Consider the following 20473-nt stretch of genomic DNA (forward strand, 5'->3'; position numbering starts at 1 on the left):
GAATAATCATTCCCCACGGCACTCTGTGTGTGTGTGTGTGAGAGGAGGATGCACATCTATCTGAGCAGGTGTGTGTATTTGCTGTCACGTCAGAGCTAATTTGGGCTTTTGCAGTGGTTGCAGATTTTCTCGACTCCACCTCTTTGCTGTGAGAGTGAGGTAAATGTAGCAGAAGACGTGACATCATAGCCATTGACGTGCAGTGACTGCGTCTGTGACATGACGTAAATGCGAGCATTGAGCCCGCCTCGTTTTGCTGTCCTGCCAATCGGCTCACAACCTTCTGAGTCGATCAGGCCAACACCCCCTAGGTGTTATCCAATGCTTTTGTAAGACTGTTATGTATGTCCCAGTGGGACAGTTAGCACTAGCGCACACACGTGTGCAACCGAGCGCACTGCATCCTAAGGGCAGAAGTCTTATTTTGCACAGCAACACAGTTACAAAAGCTTTAAAAAAACAAAAAAAACAAGGCTAAGCTCAAAAAATTCTCATTTTATATTTATTTATACATTTCTACATTTAAATAATGAAAAAAGTAACGTGGACTTTCCAAATGTATTCACACTATACTCTCACAGACATGTTATTTAGTATGTAAGAATGCTCTATTCTGTACATTTTCGGCCATATTCACTAAAGTATAACTTTACAAAACCTGGTGTCACCACTGAGACACTGCAATAGTCTGTAACTCACACTAAAAGGTTTTCTTTACCTATAAATTTAAGACTAGTATAAATACTTGTAACAGGACATCCTGCAGAGAGAAATAATAAAAGCGATCCAAACTTTGGGTACATTGCCATACATTCTTATTGTCTGTTATTGTGCAGTCTGATGTCTAGGAAATTACACAGGTCTTGGACTGAGATGGGGCCGAGACCGAGTTTCCTGTGAGGAAAGAGAATTTGGATATGGAAAAGAAAAGAAATTACATGTCAGTTGTTTGTAAAGTGCATCCTTAATCGAACAGTTAATACAAATATATTCATTTTAGATATAGAAATTGTTCCAAAACTGTTGGTTTCTTCTGTGAAATACAAAAGCTGAAATTTTGAAGAATGTTCATGCTGCTTTCTTCCATACATTGAAAGCAACAGGACATATAAGTACAAAAGCATAAAAGTAGTCCATATGAAGTCAAACAGTAACTTTGTGCCAAAAACATACTTTAAAGTTTAAAGAAATAGTTAAATGAAAAAGAAAAAAAAAATTACAGTTTCACTTTATTTTGATGGTCCCTTTAACACATTCTATTGACTATAAGTAATGTTGCACCTACATTTCTAACTCTCAACAGAATGTTCAAAAGGGACCATCAAAATAAAGTGTTACTGAAAATGTACTCACCTTCAGGCCATCCAAGATTTAGATGAGTTTGCTGCTTCATCCGAAAAGATTTAGAGAAATTTAACATTACATCACTTGCTCACCAACTCCACATCTTGTGAAGTGAAAAGATTCACAAGACGTTAACTGATGGACTGGAGTGGTGTGGATTATTGTGATGTTTTTATCAGCTGTTTGGACTCTCATTCTGACGGCACCCATTCACTGCAGAGGATCCATTGGTGAGAAAGTGATGTAAAACTATATTTCTCAATCTATTTGCATAAAGAAACAAACTTGGATGGCCTGAGGGTGAGTAAATTAGCAGTTCATTTTCCTTTTTGGGTGAACTAAGTGTTTATGTATTATTTCCTGAGAATCTTTTATGATTCTATTGTGTCATTTTACACCCACTTTATGTAAAAGAGCAGCGTAAACATTCTTTAAAACACCATTTCAGACACCATTTCAGTCACTATCTACCTTGTTTAGCAGCTGAGGTGACACCATCTGCTTCCTCTTTAGCTTTTTTAGCCTCTTCCAGCTTGGCTAACTTGGCCTCGTGAATTTCCTTCAGAGCATTCCACTCCTTTCTGTTGTTAAGCAGACGCTCTAGCATGGGCGTGATCTCTACGTGGAAGCGAGAGAACTCCTGCAAGAGCGATTGGCTGTGAGTAAATTTGGAGTATTGTAGGCGTAATGTTAAACAAATAAGAATGTTCATGCAGCTAGATGTTGTATTATTGCATTTTGATTTTAAAGAGTAATGCAGCTCAGAGGTGGCATGAATGCATTTACATTGAAATTACAACTGCATAAATAATGCTATGAGATTAATGTTTTAAAAATAATATTTTGATTATTAAAATATGAAATGATTTAAAAAATTGAAATGATACTTAAAATATGAAGCTAAAACCACCAGTAGGTGGCAGAAAATCCCTGTCTTAATGATTAAATCACTGAATCACCTATTCAAACTGTTTGATAAAAATGGCTGAAATTTTGAAGTGGATTTGTTTGGAGCTATTTTCATTGGCAATCTACTAGGCTCCATCAAACAAAGTAGCAGACAATGCATATTGCACACCTCTTTTTGTTCCAACAACACTACATTCGTAACTAACATTCAGAAAATCAAGTTTTGAAATTTATGAATGATTTAAATTGGTAGAAAATAGAATCCTATGTGAATCCATGTTTCTTCCAGCCCTCTTCACTTCACATTCTCTACTTCCAGCAGGCCTGCATTGTGATGTTTACAGTCAATAAAACTCAAGTATACAGACATCTGATCAAGACCAGCATTGTGCATTTATGCTGATGATTATGTATCTGCTTCCTGATGGACTCTCGTCTGGATCCTGTGAACATTTAGAAGTGTAGATCAATGAAGTCCCATATGTCGTTTTGTTTACTAATCGAAATGGAGGACCTCACCTTGTAAACGAATGCACAGACGAAATCAATAAAACCACACTGCAGTTTGGGAAGGTCGTCCGCTTTGTTCCGGTCCATCATGGGCTGGAAAGGAAACAGCATGTTCTTAACTCAGTATCAAAATGAAACCACAACCTACCGATTCCCAGTAGATTACTTACAAATTGTAGTCTGTTACTGATTACAAACGACATTCATTATAAATTACATTTGTAATATTGTAAGTAATGTATTCTGACTACTTTTGGATTACTTTTAGATTACTTGTGACTTAACATATAGATTTTAATGGGATTATTGTTATGAAAAGCAAAAAGCAAACTAAAATATATTCCATTCTTTGTTATCAACATCATGAAATGCATTAAACAATAAATTACTCCAGGGTATAATTGACTGAGAGGTGCTTTTGTCCTCAAACTCAGAAGCATGGGTCACACATTAGCGGTGGTGAACAGCCATGCAACTAAAGTAGAAAGTTCGAAGACACTTCAAAAAGTTGACATTATATTCCTGCATTTCCAATCACAGCTAAGGAAAATGTGGGGCTTGGGAGCGGTCTGTTTGACTGGGCCATTGTGACCGCTCTTTCTGATTCACTGCACCGCATAATAGGCAGTACATCACGACATGACCCATGGGAACTTTTCATTCTTATTCCCTTTCTCTCAGCCCCCTCCCACCCCTTCATTCCAGGCTCTTTCTCACAATAGGCTGCTGCTCCAGCACTGTCCTCTCCAGGTCACCCTGCTCCCAGAATTCTGCAGCAACGGACAACGCCACCTACAGGACACAGTCAGTAATAAACTTAGATTTATGGTCTCTATAGATGCATTTGGAGAGACGGGAGTATGGATTTTACGTGTAACTAGATTTCAAATATATTAACTGTGCATTAGAGACCATTAATGACTTAAACAAAGCAGAAATCGCTACATAACAATTCCCGCTGAGACAGACCTGGCACATGTCCCATTTACAACTATAAAATTTGCAACTCTCATTGTTCTTGGATCTACTTCCATGAATATAATAACAAGGACATTACCAAAAAACCATCTAAAAGAAGAATGTTTATTTTTAAAAAATGCATGACATTCGGCAGAATATAATCTCACGCATGTGAGATGTTCTACATTACCGTCTGCTGCGAAACGCATACAATAATGAGTGTTAAACAATGAATGTAAACAACCCATCCATGGATACATTATCATATGAATGGGGTTTCAGACTCATTATGCCAGCTGAGAGCCCAGTGATTTCATTTTCCTATGCAGTCACACCCTTGGCTGCCCTACATGTTTGAATACATTGCTGTAGTATCAGGCCTTGCATGTGACATTGCATTATGCATTAGGAATATCTTACCTTGCTCTGAATCTCCCATGGCTTGGCAATGGCTGACAAATCACAGGCAGTCATCATCATAGCCCTGCGATGTGGAAAACCAAAACACCATGTTGTAAATTCATATTTATGAACCTTAAAAGACACCAAATTCAAGCTGCTGCATATCTTTTGCAAGTAGCTTATTGAGCAAACAGTTATTATAGGTGATATTAGTTATTTAACAGGTTATTTTCTCACAGAACTTACATGACAATCTCTTTCCGAGTTGTTTCGTACATCATGTATTTGGTCCAATCGTCCCAGCTCTCGTAGGTCTTGGACTGATCCACGATCTTCTGAAACATGGCCCTTTTCCTGCAGAGGCACATCATGATTAAATTCATGTTAATCACGCTTATGCAGCTCTGACTGCAAGACTAACTCTGAATAAATGATTCACAAAAGCCAAGTACATCCCACACAGCTGAAAAAAAAATACAATTCTTACTTGAAATACAAGGCCAAGTCTGTTGCGATGATAGCTATGTCCATCAAATGGATGACGGTTTCGTGCTGTCTTCGGTTCAGATTCTGGTAGATATTTAAGGCCTTGGAAAACAATTTATTTCAGTGAGGAAACTGCTTGCTGTGAGCGAGGAGGCAGTTATTTATGGGCTTATCAACTAGATGCACATTCTCAATGGTCTGCGGAGTTCAAAAATGTAATGATGAAAATTGCCCAGAAATGTAATTAATTTTCAGCATTACCTCATCTCTAAGCAGAGTTTTTCCAAACTCCAGATGGTGCCTCTCGAGAATGGAGGAACCATGCAGCTTTGCCAGTGGATTCCCAGACCTGGCAAAGTCATCACAGAAATTGAATCTTAAAACCTAGAAGGTCACAGACTTTCAATAAAAATGAATGCAAAATAGGCATAATGCAATGTGATATGCCAGTTTGCATAAATTTAATGATTCAAATAATTCAAACGTAAACACCGGCTCCTTAGATCTTTGATTAAAGTGTATTTTGAATGCAATTAAAATGACGATAGTATTTTTATTTTATTTTTCAAAATATCTAAGCTGCTTTTTTGCATACTGTGAAAATGTTGCTCAATAGCTGCAATTTTGCTTGATTAATTAAAAAAATGCATATTAGGTCAGGTTTGCACGCTAAATAAAAATGATGGCACAAAACTTGTCTTACATGTTGTTTACATTTAAATGTATTGCTTTAACAGAATGTGTGTTTTTTTGGGGGTTTTTTGTCACGTCTTGTCCTGCTTAGGGAACCATGTGAATCACTGTTGCCCTCTCAAAAAATTGATGCATGATACCCCTAGTAGTGGATGCTACTTCATTTCTGAATATTGTAATACCTTCACATTTTTCATTGGTAAGAGCAGTGGGACATTGAATTTAATGAGTACATACTTCATCTGGTAGAGGTTGTTAGTGCCGCGGTGGTCAATATCATGACAGAGCCCAGCGGTCACCATCGCCATCGTCTCCAGGTCCGTATAGTAACGCTTCAGGTCACCTGTCTGAGACACATAAGAACAGGTTTAATGGACTTCAAGGCGGAGCCCCCTTAAGACACACCCCCTACCCTTATAGAGCAAGAGGCTGACTAGTGAGGGCTCATTAGGCTCAGTGAAGCATGGGAGTAGTGCTGAGAAAGGCTCATTAGCAGCCTGGCCTGCGTTTCTTCCAGCCCTCCAACACTCCATCCTTCCTGACGTACGGCCAGCTCGCTGTGATTACACATGACTTAACCAGGAGCAGGTTTACACTCGGCTGATTAATTAGACGGGGCCGTCTGCCATTTCAGAGAGCGAGTGTTGGAGATGGGCCGTATCATTAAACATATTCCCTAAAAAAGGCCCACAACTCTAGCACCCACCAAACAGAGGGGCAAATTTATCAAATGCCCTGTTGCAAGGCTAACATGGCTGGTTTGTTTATTTTTCTTGTTTTCAGGATGAGAACAGTAAATGTATTCATAGCTAGGGCTTCACTAGCCTTTGCTGAGCAAGATGAGGTGTTGTATCTGAAACGAGGGCAGATTTAGAGAGATTTTTAGGCCCCTTAACAGCGTGTAGAATTGAAATGTTTGAAATGTCATTCCTTGAGGGTTTTCTCTTACCATGAGCAGTGTAAACATGGTCTGGCCCACGTTGAAGCCATGCCTCCAGTTGTGGTAGGTGATCCTCCTGTAACCTTTACTGACCGAGTACACAAATCGCACCAGGGTCTAGAGAGAAATCAATTTCAGCTAAGTCTTACAAGGCATAACAAATATTGTATTTACTTTGTATGTACAGTGTGCAAAAAATAACAAACAGAGTGCACTGAAAACAGTATATTTTTAGATGACTTGTAGAAGCAATAGTTAGTGGTGCTTGGTAGGGCGAATGTACATAAATCATTGATGATAACTTTAAAAATTAAACTTTGGTGCATATCCCGCCTCGCTCTGTTTGTGCTGTATCTCATTTTGAAAATGATAAAATGGGTAAAAATTCATTGAAGGAGGGGCCCAAGCCATCCAGAGACCAGGGCCAGATTCATGTTAAATCTTCCTAAGATAGAAATGTCATTGTTTATATTATCGCTCACTGGTGTTACTTCAGAGTATACATTATAGTCACGTAAAGAGATATACAGCAAATCTCAACTGTCTGATTTTTTTTACATTTCATTGCAAAATGTAACTATATTGTTGTCCAACTGGTTATATAAAACTGGATATCTAAGTATGTCCAACTATATCCACATACATAGGGCGATATATATATATATACTATATAGCATCTCTCAACTGCTTGACTTCTTGTATCGTCACAAAATGTCACAAAACTATATTATCGCCCAGCTCTAAATGCGAAAATACAGCATGAAGATAAGATTTTTTGCAAAGCTGCTTTAAAACAAAGCGTATCTGTGAAAAGAGCTATGAATTTGACTTAATTTGTCATTTTACCTTCAGGTATTTAAGACAAGTTAAAGGTTATCAATTATTACAATGTATTACAAGTATTAAAATGATTTTTAAGATTTTCAGGTATTCACATTGTTCTTAGGTTTTGACTTCAGAATAATCTTAAAAGAAAAGAACATTCTTAAGAAATGTTGTTTGGAAATATTCTTAAATTTAAGTTAGAAAATAGGAAGAAAATAGCAGTTAGGAAAAATCTTATTTGTATTTTGCATTGTTTGTGAATCTGGCCCCAGAAACATGTAGTCTATTTTGCCTTATACAGTAAGCACTTAAATTTTCTTTAGAAAATCTAAAAATCTAGTTAGATATATAGTCAAAATATACCAACAGGACTTGAGCTGCCATTATCACTCACCTCACGTGGAATATGGAACTTGTCTACCACACCCAGTTCATAGTACATCTTGATGCCGCACTTCACCAGATCCAACTCACTGAACTCAAAGTCACAGAAGTGAAACTCTAAGATCTCTGATTCCTCTGAGTCTGGCAGTGTCTCGCACTGTAGAGAGAGACAGCACAGCTGAATACACACACACAGCTATAAAACAACCAGACTTTAAACTATGCATGAATTTTTTGTGTTTTACCAGAATATCCTCCAGCTCATCCTCGTCACATTCATCGGGTTCTTTGTCATACAGCTCACGAGTATTCTGAACATAAACAAAAAACAATTTCACAAGGCTGATATTCCAAGACTCTTTTTCTATGTTCATACAACTCATTTTAATCAGACAATCAATCATAGTGTCGTATATGACAGCACTGCATCGTCACATGATCAAGATACTTCATACCATAAAAATAGGATATCCTGCTATTACCAGCTTAACAATGTAGCGTAATTCATTTTAATTAGTGCACACTAGGGACTAAGCCCTGTCAAGTTGGAGAAACCCACCAAGACATTCTGAATCTCGTCCTTCCTGCACTTGACGTGGTACATGACCATGTCCTGAAAGATGTCCTTGCGATTTTCCAGCTTGTTCATCTTGTCATACGTGTCTGTATTCAGCACTGACCAGCCCAGGAACTGAGTGAGTGACTGAAAGAGATACAGATTCAGGTTTAGATTTACATTTACATTCAGGTTCACAATTAGGTTCAGATTCATGTTCAGGTTCACATTTAATGTAGATTGAGATTACGGTTCAGATTCAGGTTTAGATTCACATTTACATTCAGGTTCACATTTACTGCGGGTTGAGATTCAGGTTCAGATTTACATTTTCATTCAGGTTGACATTTACTGTAGGATGAGATTCAGGTTGAGAGTCAGGTTTGGATCCACATTTTACATTCAGGTTCACATTTACTGTAAATTGAGATTCAGGTTCACATTTACATTTTCATTCAGGTTGACATTTACTGTAGGCTGAAATTCAGGTTTGGACTCCCATTTTACATTCAGGTTCACAATTAGATTCAGATTCAGATTTGTGTTCAGGATCACATTTAATGTAAATTGAGATTACGGTTCAGATTCAGGTTTAGATTCACATTTACATTCAGGTTCACATTTACTGTAGGTTTAGATTCTGTTTCAGATTTAGATTCACATTTACATTTACTGTAAATTGAGATTCAGGTTGAGATTCACATTTTCATTCAGGTTGACATTTACTGTAGGATGAGATTCAGGTTTAGATTCACATTTACATTCAGGTTCACATTTACTGTAGGTTTAGATTCACATTTACTGTAGGCTGAGATTCAGGTTTGGATTCCCATTTTACATTAAGGTTCACATTTACTGTAAGTTGAGATTCAGGTTTAGATTCACATTTACTGTAGGCCGAGATTCAGGTTTGGACTCCCATTTTACATTCAGGTTGACATTTACTGCAGGTTGAGATTCAGGTTGAGAGTTTATATTCAGGTTGACATTTAAATGTAGATTTATATTCTGTTTCAGATTTAGATTCACATTTACTGTAGGTTGAGATTCATATTCATATTCAGGTTTAGATTCACATTTACATTCAGGTTCACATTTAATGTAGGTTAAAAAAAATCAGGTTCACATTCAGGTTTAGATTCACAATTATTCAGGTTCACATATACTGTAGGATGAGATTCAGGTTTAGATTCACATTTACATTCAGGTTAATGTCGACTGAAATTCAGGTTCAGATTCAGATTTAGATTCACGTTTAAGTTCACATTTAGGTTCAGATTCACATTCAGTTTTAGATTCACACAGAGTCTGAATCTGACAAGAAGACTAAAACATTCTGCTAGTCAAATTGGGTGGAAATTAATGGGAGAACTACAAAAAAAGCATTGCATCACATCTCCACAGAGAGCATGATTGAACTCAACTGAAAGGCTCTGTGGATTGTAGCACTAAGATAAAACGGAGACATAAGTACAAAGTACTTTTTGGAGACTTTAGAGATTTGGATTAGCAGTTTAGTTGAATCCAACCAACCCAACATAATAGATTGACAACATGGTAAACCTTCACTACACAATGAAATGTGAAATGATGAAATGTTTAAAAATAAATAATGCAGAGTCTGCTGATCTATCCATTACTATATATTTAGCTATGGCACACTACTGGTCTATACTGTGGCCTCAAATACCTCCATTAGTGTTTCGTCCATGTCATCAAAAGGCTTTCCATCTTTCCTGTTATAGAATGTGGCCACGCCAACGATTTCCTCTTTCTTGTTTACGATGGGCAAAGAGAGTACATTCTTTATTGTCCATCCAGAATCATCTAGAGGCTCTTTCTGGCAGGACAAAAATAAACTTTAATCAAAATACATTTCGGGAAAATTTCAATTAAGTTTTGTAGATTTACAAAAAGCGTTTTCGAAACACTGCTAATTTAATTTCATTGATTATTTTTATGTAGGGCTTTCACAGGAGCGTAAATTAAGGTGAGCTCACTTGAAATTCAAAGAACTCATCTTGAGCGGCGTTCATGATATTACAGATCTGTAAGACAGAGTGAAGAGAAAGCAGCAGTCACACTCACTGAGAAGGGGCATTGCTCACTGATTAATTACTGTTCACAAAATTACAATTATCCATCATTTCAGTGTGGGAGCACATTCTATTCCCCCTCGCTGTGCACATGACAGGAGCATTATAAACCATAATAGCTTCCAACTTGTCTGACTACTGTGGCGTCAGGAGAGGAGAATGGAGGTCTAGACTCTCACCAGGCCGTTCTCTGCAACGTAGGTGGGAAGCCCACTTACTAATGCCCAATGGTCAGCTGGAGGGTTACTGTAACGACAATGCATATGCGTCTGACCAGAACAATCCATCACTTTTCTTTCATGAATCCCATTTTTATTTTCTAAGTGGTCTAGAAAAATTAAAAAAATGTACGCTTTAAAATGTTTAAAACAGTCTCTTATGCTAATCAAAGTTGTATTTATTTGATTGAAATACAGTAAAAATATTAATTCTGTGAAATTTTACAATAAAATAAAAAGCTTTTCTATTTTAATAGGCAAGGCATGTTTATTTATATAGCACAAGTCATACACAATGGTAATTCAAAGTGCTTTATATAAAAGGAATTAAAATAATCATAAAAAAATAAAAACAAGGAATTTAAAACTGATTTAAAATGATTTAAAAATTGATTTAAAATGAATTAAAACAGTTAAGAATAGAAAATAATTATATATAAAATACAGGGCAGTCAGTTCGGACGTAGCACATTGCTCATTCAGTAAATGCACAGCTAAACAGATAAGTTTTGAGTCTGGATTTAAATGTGGCTAATGTTTTAGCACATCTGATCATGTAATTTATTCCTGTGGTGCAAAGCTGAATTTTCAGCATCATTACTCCATACTTCAGAGTCGCATGATCTCATTTGAATATGGTGATTTGATGGTTTAGAAACATTTATTATTATTATTGTACTTAAAGAGAGCTGTGCTGCTTATAATTTTGTGGAAACAGTGATGTGTTTTTTCCCACATGATTCTATGATGAACAGAAGGTTCAAAGGAACTGCATTTATTTGAAATAGAAACCTTTTGTGACATTATAAATGGCTTTAATGTCACTATTGATCAATTTAATGCATCCACGGTTAAAGAGAAGCATTTCTCTATTTTTGAAAGGTAGTATGCTAGGAATATGAAAATTTCTACTTTCAAATAACACAAAAAATTATTATTGCTCAGGCCTGGCTCAACAGGAGGGCCTAGATGAACCCATTCATGAGTTTGGCCCACCGTTGCAAACACCCAGAACTGTCTGGACCTCCTTTAGAGTCCAATGGCCCACCTTACATCTTGGAGCTGGAGAGCCAGACATGCTATTTCTTGATACAGTATGTTTAGAAGGCACAATAATTACAATGCATGTAATGTAGAATGATGCATGATAATGCATGTGGCAATACTGGGCTTAATTAAATGCCAAGTGGAAGATCAAATTTAACAGGCAATATAAAATGTATTAACTTACGGAATTACTTTGATGTCCTCCTTCCCATGCAATATGTAATCAATCACTTTGTAGAAAATCACTTCCTGGAGCAGAATAAATACCGTAAGTCAAACATGTGACAGCATGTAAGAATTCACTCATGGCAGTTTTGCGTTTCTCTGACATGATTAACTAAACTCATATTGGCGTAACACTCACTCTGCCATCAGGGGTCTTTGGTCCGCTATAAGGGGGCACCTCTCCCATCAGTACGGGCCAAAGATCAAAGAATTCCTACAGACATATAAATAAAAATACAATACTTCAATACTCTTCAACAGACAAATATACATGTAAATACTCACAAGTTACAAATCCAGCTGCATATTTCATGCAATGAATAAATAACCAGTCACTTTAGTTTTGGTCATGTCGAGGAGGCCCACAGAGTAGCGGTCGCAGTTGAGGAAGGCTCGGACTGTATAGAGGGCCTTGTGGAACTGTCGTTCAATGTCGGTCAGCTCCTCAAACACTTTGCTGGCAGACCAGAGCAACACCTGCAATGTAGATGTGAGGAAATATGACAAGATCATGGAGTGGCAGTCTTTACGGGTCAATGTCTTAAATCTCAATATCCCAGAAATCCCACCTGTCCTCTTCTGGTTTCACAGTTGTGCAGGTAGCTCAGGTGAAAAACTCGAAGCACAAGATTGGCAAAGTTGAGATATTTCCTCAGCGTCTACAAGACACAGAGTCCGATTTACTTCAATAGAGCTTTTAATCTGTTCTGTTGAAGTCTGTTTAATCAAAATGCTTTTACTGTATTAACATTCAGTGAAACTGCACTTGTTACATTCACTGGGGATTTGAGATTAAAAGTATGTGTGGGGAGCACAATGCATTTAATTAATCTTTCTGGCATTGTTTACGTTTCAAACTGGCATCCTCACCGAGACTTATTGTTGAGTATAAACAGCGCTGTACTTGCTATCACAGAGGATGATATGAATGAACACTACCTACCTCTTCATCCTGAGCAGTGAAATGAGGACCGCCAATCTTGTTGACCGCCATCATGACGGCCACCATGTCCTTGCCGTTCATAATGGGAGTCGCAAGCACGTTCTTGGTCTCGTACTCTGTGAGGGTATCTACGAAGTCACTGAAGTGGCTGTCCTGGAGAGAGAAGCACATTTAAATTTACTGTAACACGTTTTGGTAAAACGTCACTGATGCACACAATTAAATAGTTTAATTTGGCTTTAAATAAAGGTTTGCTTATTGTGCGCTGTGCTAAAAATCCTTTACTTAATTTGGTGATCAAAATGACTGGCCTTTTAAAAATTCAATTCAGCACAGGCTTTTCTTTTTGGATTTGACTGATCGTAGACCTCACTGATCTGAGCTTATGCACCTCAGTTTTTGAGTGAAAAAAAGCATTGTTTGTGGATCATTTTGTTCATTGAGGCCTATGATCAAGCATTTACAAAAATAAATACAAAATCTGTGCTAACTGAAAGAAAACAAGCTGATAATGGTAATAATACAGCAAAGCAATTTTTGTTGGCTGGTCATTTTTGATTAGGAACACCACAAGTGTAGCAAAGTGGGGAAGCTGTTATACCCTTTGAGAGAAAAGTCAATAGATTATAGTCCCATGTGAATAAAATCTGAAAGAAAATCCTCTCCAGATCAAAATGACCAGAGCACAAAATGCGGGTTTTTGCTAAATTATGATACTTAGTAAAACAGTAAAACACCATTAGCACTTTACAATAATATAAATACATTAACTGTTAACGATCAATACATTTGCTACAATATTTGGTAACGCTATTTTACAAGGACTTTGTTAAACGTTAGTAATAGCAGCAAGTTATGCCTACATAATTACATGCAATTAGCAACAAACCAAACCCTATAGCAAATACTTGATATTACCCAGTACTTAAATATGTAGCCTAATTACACAGTAACAAGGACACCTTAAAATAAAGTGTAACCAAATATTCATTTATCTTTGTTAATGTTAAAAACATATACAGTTGTTCATTGTGAGTCCATGTTAACTAATGATAACAAATTTGGAAACACTTTGTTTTAGTGTCTTCTTACACATACTATGTGTTCTATTACTATAGTAATAAAATTAAATTATGCATTATTACATGCAACTAACCCTAAACCAAACCCCAACCCTTAAATACATGCTGTTATTTAATATTACTCATTAGGCTATAATTACACTGTAACTAGGACTATAGAAAGTGTAACCCAATTGTGTGTTTTTTTCCATGGGTCAATATCAGACAGAGTTCTGAAAACAATAATTGAATTCCATTGAAGTGCCATTGTAATGTTCAAATATCCATATTCTGTTCCAAATCAACAGTAGAAAGGAAATGTAAAATGTAGCCTAGCAAAGGTAAGCACTGATATTCTGCTGACTTGTGGAACACGGCGTTAAGCACTGACCTTTAGATTTAATCCAGGTTCGCTCTAATTCAACTCAGATTAAAGACTTTTATCCCCTCCAGACCCAGTAACATAACACACTGCGGGAGGGCGCTGACCTGCGCTAATCCAGCACTAGGCCTTGCATATTAACAGCAGAGCTACAGTGCACATTAAAAGAGAAGAAATCTCACTCTCAAAATGTTCAAAATCGCTCACTTGTTTTGTTTAGAAAGTGGGCAATACTTTTCGCATATACAAACAGTATATCTGTGGATATTTGTGGTTAGTCAGCAGTCTGTCAGACATCTGAAACTGTCTGAGATAGCATGCTGTCGCCACCTCCAGGGTTTCAAACACACCCGCTTGGTATTTCTGTCACATAACGCACAGATTGAGAAACCCCATTTTTTAAGTGATTATGAGCACTACAGAGGAAAATATATTGCTGTTTGAGCGGTGAAGCACATTGTGTGCCAAAGACAGTCTGTTCCCTTGAAAAATGGTTAGTAATTTCTAATCAAAGAGAGAGGGAGAGAGATTTCACAGCACATTGAGTCATACATATATCTGTCTGTGCAACATCTTCTCTGGCAAATTTACATTTTACATTTACATTTATGCATTTAGCAGACGCTTTTATCCAAAGCGACTTACATTGCATTCAAGTTACAGTTTTTACATTTGATCAGCTCTTGCTTTCCCTGGGAATCGAACCCACGATCTTGGCGTTGCTAGCGCCATGCTCTACTATTTGAGCTACAGGAATTTTTCAAGTTTATCAGCAGTAGCCACAAATAATTATAATACAGTTTTGGTGATAGTTCACCCTCAGAAAAAAAAAAAAAAAAAAAAAGGAAACCTGTCACTGCCCTTAAGAAAATTAACCATGGTTTATAGTTACACCATGATAAACACAAGTTGACCATGCTTTTGCTACACTAACCATAGTTTAACCATGGTATTTGTAGTAAAACTGTGGTTACACAAATGGTAATCAATACGCCCCAAAAAAACATGGTTACTACAATTTGACTACAATAAAACCATAGTTAATGTTCGTAAGGGTGGGGCAACAATATCCATTCAAAAGATACTAATATGTACCATTTATGTATTAATACATAGGCTACACTGGGGGTACTAATGTGCACCTTTTAGGCGTAAATAAGGTACTTTTTGAAAAGGTATTACCCCAATGACAGTTTTTGTAGCTTTTTCTGAGTGTGGATGTTTGTTATTTAATGATTTCATTATTTGTAAAAAACAACAACAACAAAAACAATAGATACTATCACAGATTTGTAATGGTTTTACTGGTTATAATGGGAATTGGGTTGGTTTTAATGGAAACTATGGTCCCTGTGGGTCTACGTTTGTCACCTTCTATTTGAGGCTTGTTAAAACCAATAAATCATAATGGAACATGTCCCAAAACACACTACAGGAAACCATTTTTTAATGGTTTAAAGTTGGTGGTTTGTAATGGTTGTAATAGTATTTGTAGTGGAAGCCATTAGAATTTCTGTGATGGTTTCTCTTGTTTGTTTGTTTTTCAGCAGGGTTTCATGCCAAAAAACGGTTGCTTTTAATATAATTCATTAAAAACAGGCATGACACAACTGCTCTGCTTCTAAAAATGAGATTCTGAACAGTCACGCATTCATTTACATATATTTTTGTCTGAGAATGAAATACGAGTAAGAATTGCTAGCGTCGCACTGCTCTCTACAGCTCATATTGTGAATTGCACTTCATTTTCATAACGCACAGGACTGGATAGCTGAACTATCTTTCTGTTCCTCTTCATGGTTAGTTCTCCTACCTGTGTGACATCAGGTACATTGACGGTCTTCTTGGCGGTGGCCACGTGGCCCACAATGCCTGTGTCCAGCGGGTACACGATCTCACTGTCCGGTGGCACCAGACACTCCTCCAGTGTGGCATCTTTATGAACGTTGAAGATTCGTGTGGCCAGTTCAGCTATGCCGTTCCTCTGGCGGTACATGAAGAGACTCATGCGGTCGGCTCGCATAATGAACGTGAGATGCCGCATGAGGTTGAACACGGCCCTCTCCATCTGCAGGTTTTCCTGCATGTCCCGCACCATATCGAAAATGACCTCGCACTCCTCTATAGAGCTCAGGTCGTGGTAAGAGCTGATGTCCACTTCTGTTTTCTTGGTGGTCGCTAGAAGGTCGGAGATGACCTTCGCCCGGAACCTGGAGTCGTAATACTGCTTGGCAAATGTTGGATTACTGTCCAAAAACTTCTCAGCCACATCCTTGTCCACTGCAGCCATCTTTTCTTAGCTGTCAGTGAAGTGTTACACTTGAACGGGTTTTCTGTATGGGGTTAGAGTTGCCCAAAGCCTTTGTGTTGTGAGGACAGTGAGAAGCACTTGGGATTACTGGAGATGGTTTTAAAGAGGCGTCTGTGTGTGTGCTCATAATCCTGTATCCGATAGTAATTAGGATTATGACATTCACCTGACAGCAGTCACAGAATGCGTATAAACATGTGTTGACACACTTGGAACCTCTGGAAAATTAAGAACTTTAGGTTGTTACTTGCCTGAATTGTCACTAATTTAGTGTTGCAAACCTGCTAACATACAATCAAGGTTGAGTGCTTTCAGTTCCCTTCAGTATTATGTACATGAGGGTCTGGTTCAGTTGTATCCTTACTCAAAAGGCGAAAGTTTGAGGTTATTAGGATATATAAAAAAAAAAAAAAAAATATTTATATTTAGCAAGGATCATTAAATTGATCACGTGTGACAGTAAAGACCTTTATAATGTTACACACACACAAAAAATCTATATTTTAATGCTGTTATTTTGAACTTTATGTTCATCAAAAAATCCAGAAAAATAATGGGTCCCACTTTATATTAGGTGGCCTTAACTACTATGTACTTACATTTAAATTAATCATTTGATACAATGCACTTATTGTGTACATACATGTTTTTACATAGTACTTGTATATTTAAAAATACCTATGTGTACTTACATCTGTAATTAATTTCTGTAATTACATTTACAATTACACTGTTGACCCATCCCTTACACCTTAACCCACCCTTAAACTCACCCATACCACCAAACCTGCCCCTAACCTACCCATATCCCACCTCAAAGCAGCAATAGTGTTTTGCAATACAATATGACCACAATAAGTACATTGTACTTATTTTTTTGATGTAAGCACATAGTAGTTAAGGCCACCTAATATAAAGTGTAACCAAATAATGTATAATGTAGAAAACAGTTACTTAAAGTTGTAATATACTTCACAATGTTTCACATTTCAAAAACATGCATTTTGAAACATTTCGAAAACGTGTATGTGCATGTTTAAGTGTTAAAATTATGACGACACAACTGTTTCACTCTACCATTTAATAATGGCAGCCAATATTTACATAAATACATTTACATTGTAATCAACAACACATTATTTAAAAAATAATCTGTGCACACTGACAATAGCTTTTATAAAATTTCAAGATCTACTTAACAAAGATGCGTAATCAATTTGTTTGAAAAACTGTACAAATGAAATGTCTGTTTTATGTAACTTACATGTAAAAAGGTAACTGTTGCCAGCTCTCAGTTTGAAAGACTGCAAGCTTATTCTGTTCAGTGTTTTCATTCTGACATCAAAAAAGCAGATGAACTTAATAAATGTTGGCCCTGAAAGAGAGTAAAAAAAATCCTGAGTATAAATATCTAGTATTTTAAAAAGTCAGTCAGTTCTGTAAATTTCCACTTGCATATATTTATTCTATTCCAATGCACGTCTCTTTATAACTATAGGATAAATATGTTGAAAAACATCCAAAATACAGAAGCAGTTACCTTGAAAAAACAGAGATGGTCATGAGCCCCAGAACCAGCTCAAAGCTGTAGAAGCAGAGCAGCACAACATTGAGCACAAACTCCAGCCGCAACACGAAGGTCTGCAGCAGCAGGTAGTAGACGCTCAGCACCGCACAGGGCACCAGAACAGCAACACTCACAAACAGAGCCAGAGAGCGCTGACACAGGTTCCCCTTCCAGCCTGAAAGTCAGAATTCACAGGCCATTACACAACAAACAGCGTAATCACTCTTTATTATCAACCTGTTATGATGACATTCATCCACTCATTGCTATAGCAGGGTTGAGAGGTTCAGAACTGAACAGAGAATGTTTTTTCAATTCCAATTCGGTTCTCGGAATTGTAACAGAATTGAACTGATGCTGCAAACAAAATGTAAATCTGTAATTCAAGTTTGAATTCAAGGCATTTAGATTCAAATTAAAACAAGTAGTTTTTATTAAGTTCCATTTTCATATGAATTACTCATCAACATTATATATATGGCGTTAATAAGATTAAAAAAAAAAAAAAGAAGATATCTCTATTTTAAAACCTGCAATAAAAGCAATGATATTTCTAAATATTACTACAACTTAAATTAACTGTATTCTATGTTAATATACTTTAATTAAATATACATAAGTGTGGAAAACCGATACATTTTTTTCAGGATCCTTTGATGAACATAAAGCATTTATTTGAAATAGAAACCTTTTGTAAAATGATAAATGCCTAAATACTGTTATTTCTGATCAATTTAATTAACTGTGAATAAAGTATTAAATTAATAGAGTAATTAATATTATTATTTTGTGCACGACTAATTCATCTGTTGTGTGACTGTATTACAAGTACTTATATTATGAATGTATTGTATTTTGAATTGCAATACAGTAAATTCCTCTTCCTGGCATTTCAATTTAAATCCCAAACTCCAACGGATATAAAAGGAGGCAAGTGTTTTGCACAACCCAGCTCCAAAGAGGGGACTTCTGAATGAAGATGATTTTAGTCCTCTGAAGGAAATAATTCTACAGCTACTTCTTTGACACTAAACAACATTGTATCACACTGACCGTAGAAGAGTCTGAGGGTTTCCAGGCCCGAGAAGAGGAGCAGCAGGGCAACATCCAATATCAGATTGGCTTGTGGGTAAGGGAGGATCACTCCTACAAACAGCAGAGTGAGCACTGAGTACTACACATAGAAAATCTCAACCTCTAGATGCTTTACTGAGCCCATACATCACCTTTGTAGATAAACATAAGAATCTCAGCGATGAAGAATGCTGCAAAATACCAGCCGTTCAAATGAAACAGGATCTGCAGTGGTGTGGAGGACAACTGAGATACTTTGTTAAGAAGAGTAAACAAAGATAGATGTGTAATTAAGAAAACTAATGGTCAGCTTGAAAGGATACGACAGGTTGTCTTCCTGCAAAAGCGAAATTAAATGAGTTAGTTCATCCGTTATTGTCTCCCTTAGGAGAAATTTGTGAGAGCAGGTCAACTTACAACAAAATTACACTTCATCCAAAAAAACAAAAACAACAACAAACTGAATTAATGAACATAACGTAAGCCTAAAAGTAGAGGAGACTGGGAATTGTAACTCCTTTTGTCTCTGGCTGTTTTGGTCCTGAATCGCTCAAAAATTGCCTACCCATATCTGATCACTATAAATATCAGCCATTTTAAGATTTAATGTTATCATAAACCAAACTTTTAAGAAATTATGCTGAATTTTTTTAATTAGGTCTTCTGCAAACATGAAACATTAAATTCATACTCTCATGAAATCCATCTATTTAAATATAACACTGATTTTTAAATAAGAAAATAAATTGTATCAGCCACTGAATGAATGAATAAATTACTTTTTTTTACATCTGGCAATTCTGACTTCTCGGAAATTAGACATAAACTGAGAATTGCAAGATATAAACGCAACTGCGAGTTATAAAGTCCAATTGCGAGTTTATGTCTCATAATTCTGAGAAAAAAAGACAGAATTGTGATATAAAAGACCGCAATTGGCTTTTTTATTTTTATTCAGCGGCGAAAACTGGCTTCAATACAGTAGATTCACTACCGAAAACATAACGCTTTTGGAGTTCTTCTATAAGACAGTAGCAACACATGATCTTAAACACCTCAAGAGCAAAGTTGGTATGTAACTGTACACGAATGAAAACACAAGTTATCCATGTTTTATGCAAAAAGCAGTAAAAACTAGTAAACCACACGGTCATCCCGATCTAGCAGTTAAATTACGACAAGGCAAATCATTAGAATTCGAGATAATAAACAAATATTTCCTGGCAGGACAAAACGACAGCAGTGTTGTGAATGGCTAACATTAGCTTGACGATACTTCCATTCGAGTCAAACAGGTATTAATTGACCGCTTTTGTTTACCAAATCATTTTATTTGGCTTCATAAAAGCCATTCGCTTTATTCACAATAAAATATAGGCAAATGTGTGCCGACATTAAGCTAAAATCAACTCTATTTAGAACCAACCCCACACATCATTCTGCTTACCGTGCGCAGCCATGTTGTATTGTCATGGAAACGGCATACTGTGGGCGGAGACAACCATAAGTCGTCCAATCAAAACCCGCGTCAAGAAAACAA

The 20473-nt window shown here is 36.7% G+C and overlaps 2 protein-coding genes across 5 annotated transcripts; both read right to left on the bottom strand.

Moving 5' to 3' along the window:
- Positions 1–490: 490 nt before the first annotated feature.
- On the bottom strand, positions 491–17667 carry pde6a (phosphodiesterase 6A, cGMP-specific, rod, alpha). 2 transcript variants are annotated; one of them, XM_058798953.1, is made up of 22 exons: positions 17557–17667; positions 12539–12691; positions 12165–12254; positions 11932–12072; positions 11735–11809; positions 11555–11619; positions 10285–10351; positions 10010–10057; positions 9700–9849; positions 8013–8156; positions 7699–7764; positions 7464–7610; positions 6254–6361; positions 5542–5651; positions 4873–4960; positions 4613–4713; positions 4372–4479; positions 4144–4207; positions 3481–3555; positions 2773–2856; positions 1816–1984; positions 491–894 (listed from the first exon to the last, which is right to left on the bottom strand). In XM_058798953.1, exons 2-22 carry the CDS (start codon positions 12617–12619, stop codon positions 845–847), a joined length of 2031 nt encoding a protein of 676 aa, XP_058654936.1. In that variant the 5' UTR covers positions 12620–12691; positions 17557–17667; the 3' UTR covers positions 491–844. The 2 variants fall into 2 exon arrangements, with proteins under 2 accessions (XP_058654936.1, XP_058654935.1); XM_058798952.1 differs by lacking the exon at positions 17557–17667 and adding an exon at positions 15795–16392.
- On the bottom strand, positions 12559–20455 carry tmem216 (transmembrane protein 216). 3 transcript variants are annotated; one of them, XR_009274302.1, is made up of 7 exons: positions 20381–20455; positions 19257–19270; positions 19086–19179; positions 18913–19005; positions 17833–18034; positions 17557–17667; positions 12559–12691 (listed from the first exon to the last, which is right to left on the bottom strand). XR_009274302.1 is itself a non-coding variant. In XM_058798957.1 (6 exons), exons 1-6 carry the CDS (start codon positions 20391–20393, stop codon positions 17652–17654), a joined length of 432 nt encoding a protein of 143 aa, XP_058654940.1. In that variant the 5' UTR covers positions 20394–20455; the 3' UTR covers positions 17387–17651. The 3 variants fall into 3 exon arrangements, 1 of the variants encoding a protein (XP_058654940.1); XR_009274303.1 differs by lacking the exon at positions 12559–12691 and adding an exon at positions 16494–16510; XM_058798957.1 differs by lacking the exon at positions 12559–12691 and having other exon boundaries at positions 17387–17667.
- Positions 20456–20473: the final 18 nt, after the last annotated feature.

This window comes from Onychostoma macrolepis, chromosome 14 (assembly GCF_012432095.1).
Source record: "Onychostoma macrolepis isolate SWU-2019 chromosome 14, ASM1243209v1, whole genome shotgun sequence".
Classification (NCBI taxonomy): domain Eukaryota; kingdom Metazoa; phylum Chordata; class Actinopteri; order Cypriniformes; family Cyprinidae; genus Onychostoma; species Onychostoma macrolepis.

What these genes read in the sequence shown, in the direction of transcription:
- tmem216 (XM_058798957.1), bottom strand. An exon ending in TCTTATGTTTATCTACAAAG is followed by an intron (nt 19,006 to 19,085) that starts GTGATGTATGGG and finishes TGCTGTTTGTAG; the next exon opens with GAGTGATCCTCCCTTACCCA. An exon ending in AACCCTCAGACTCTTCTACG is followed by an intron (nt 18,035 to 18,912) that starts GTCAGTGTGATA and finishes TCTGACTTTCAG; the next exon opens with GCTGGAAGGGGAACCTGTGT.
- pde6a (XM_058798952.1), bottom strand. Translation starts at nt 16,271, where the DNA reads ATGGCTGCAGTGGACAAGGATGTGGCTGAGAAGTTTTTGGACAGTAAT. An exon ending in ACGTTGCAGAGAACGGCCTG is followed by an intron (nt 10,058 to 10,284) that starts GTGAGAGTCTAG and finishes TCTGTCTTACAG; the next exon opens with ATCTGTAATATCATGAACGC. An exon ending in ACGAGATTCAGAATGTCTTG is followed by an intron (nt 7,765 to 8,012) that starts GTGGGTTTCTCC and finishes GTTTATGTTCAG; the next exon opens with AATACTCGTGAGCTGTATGA.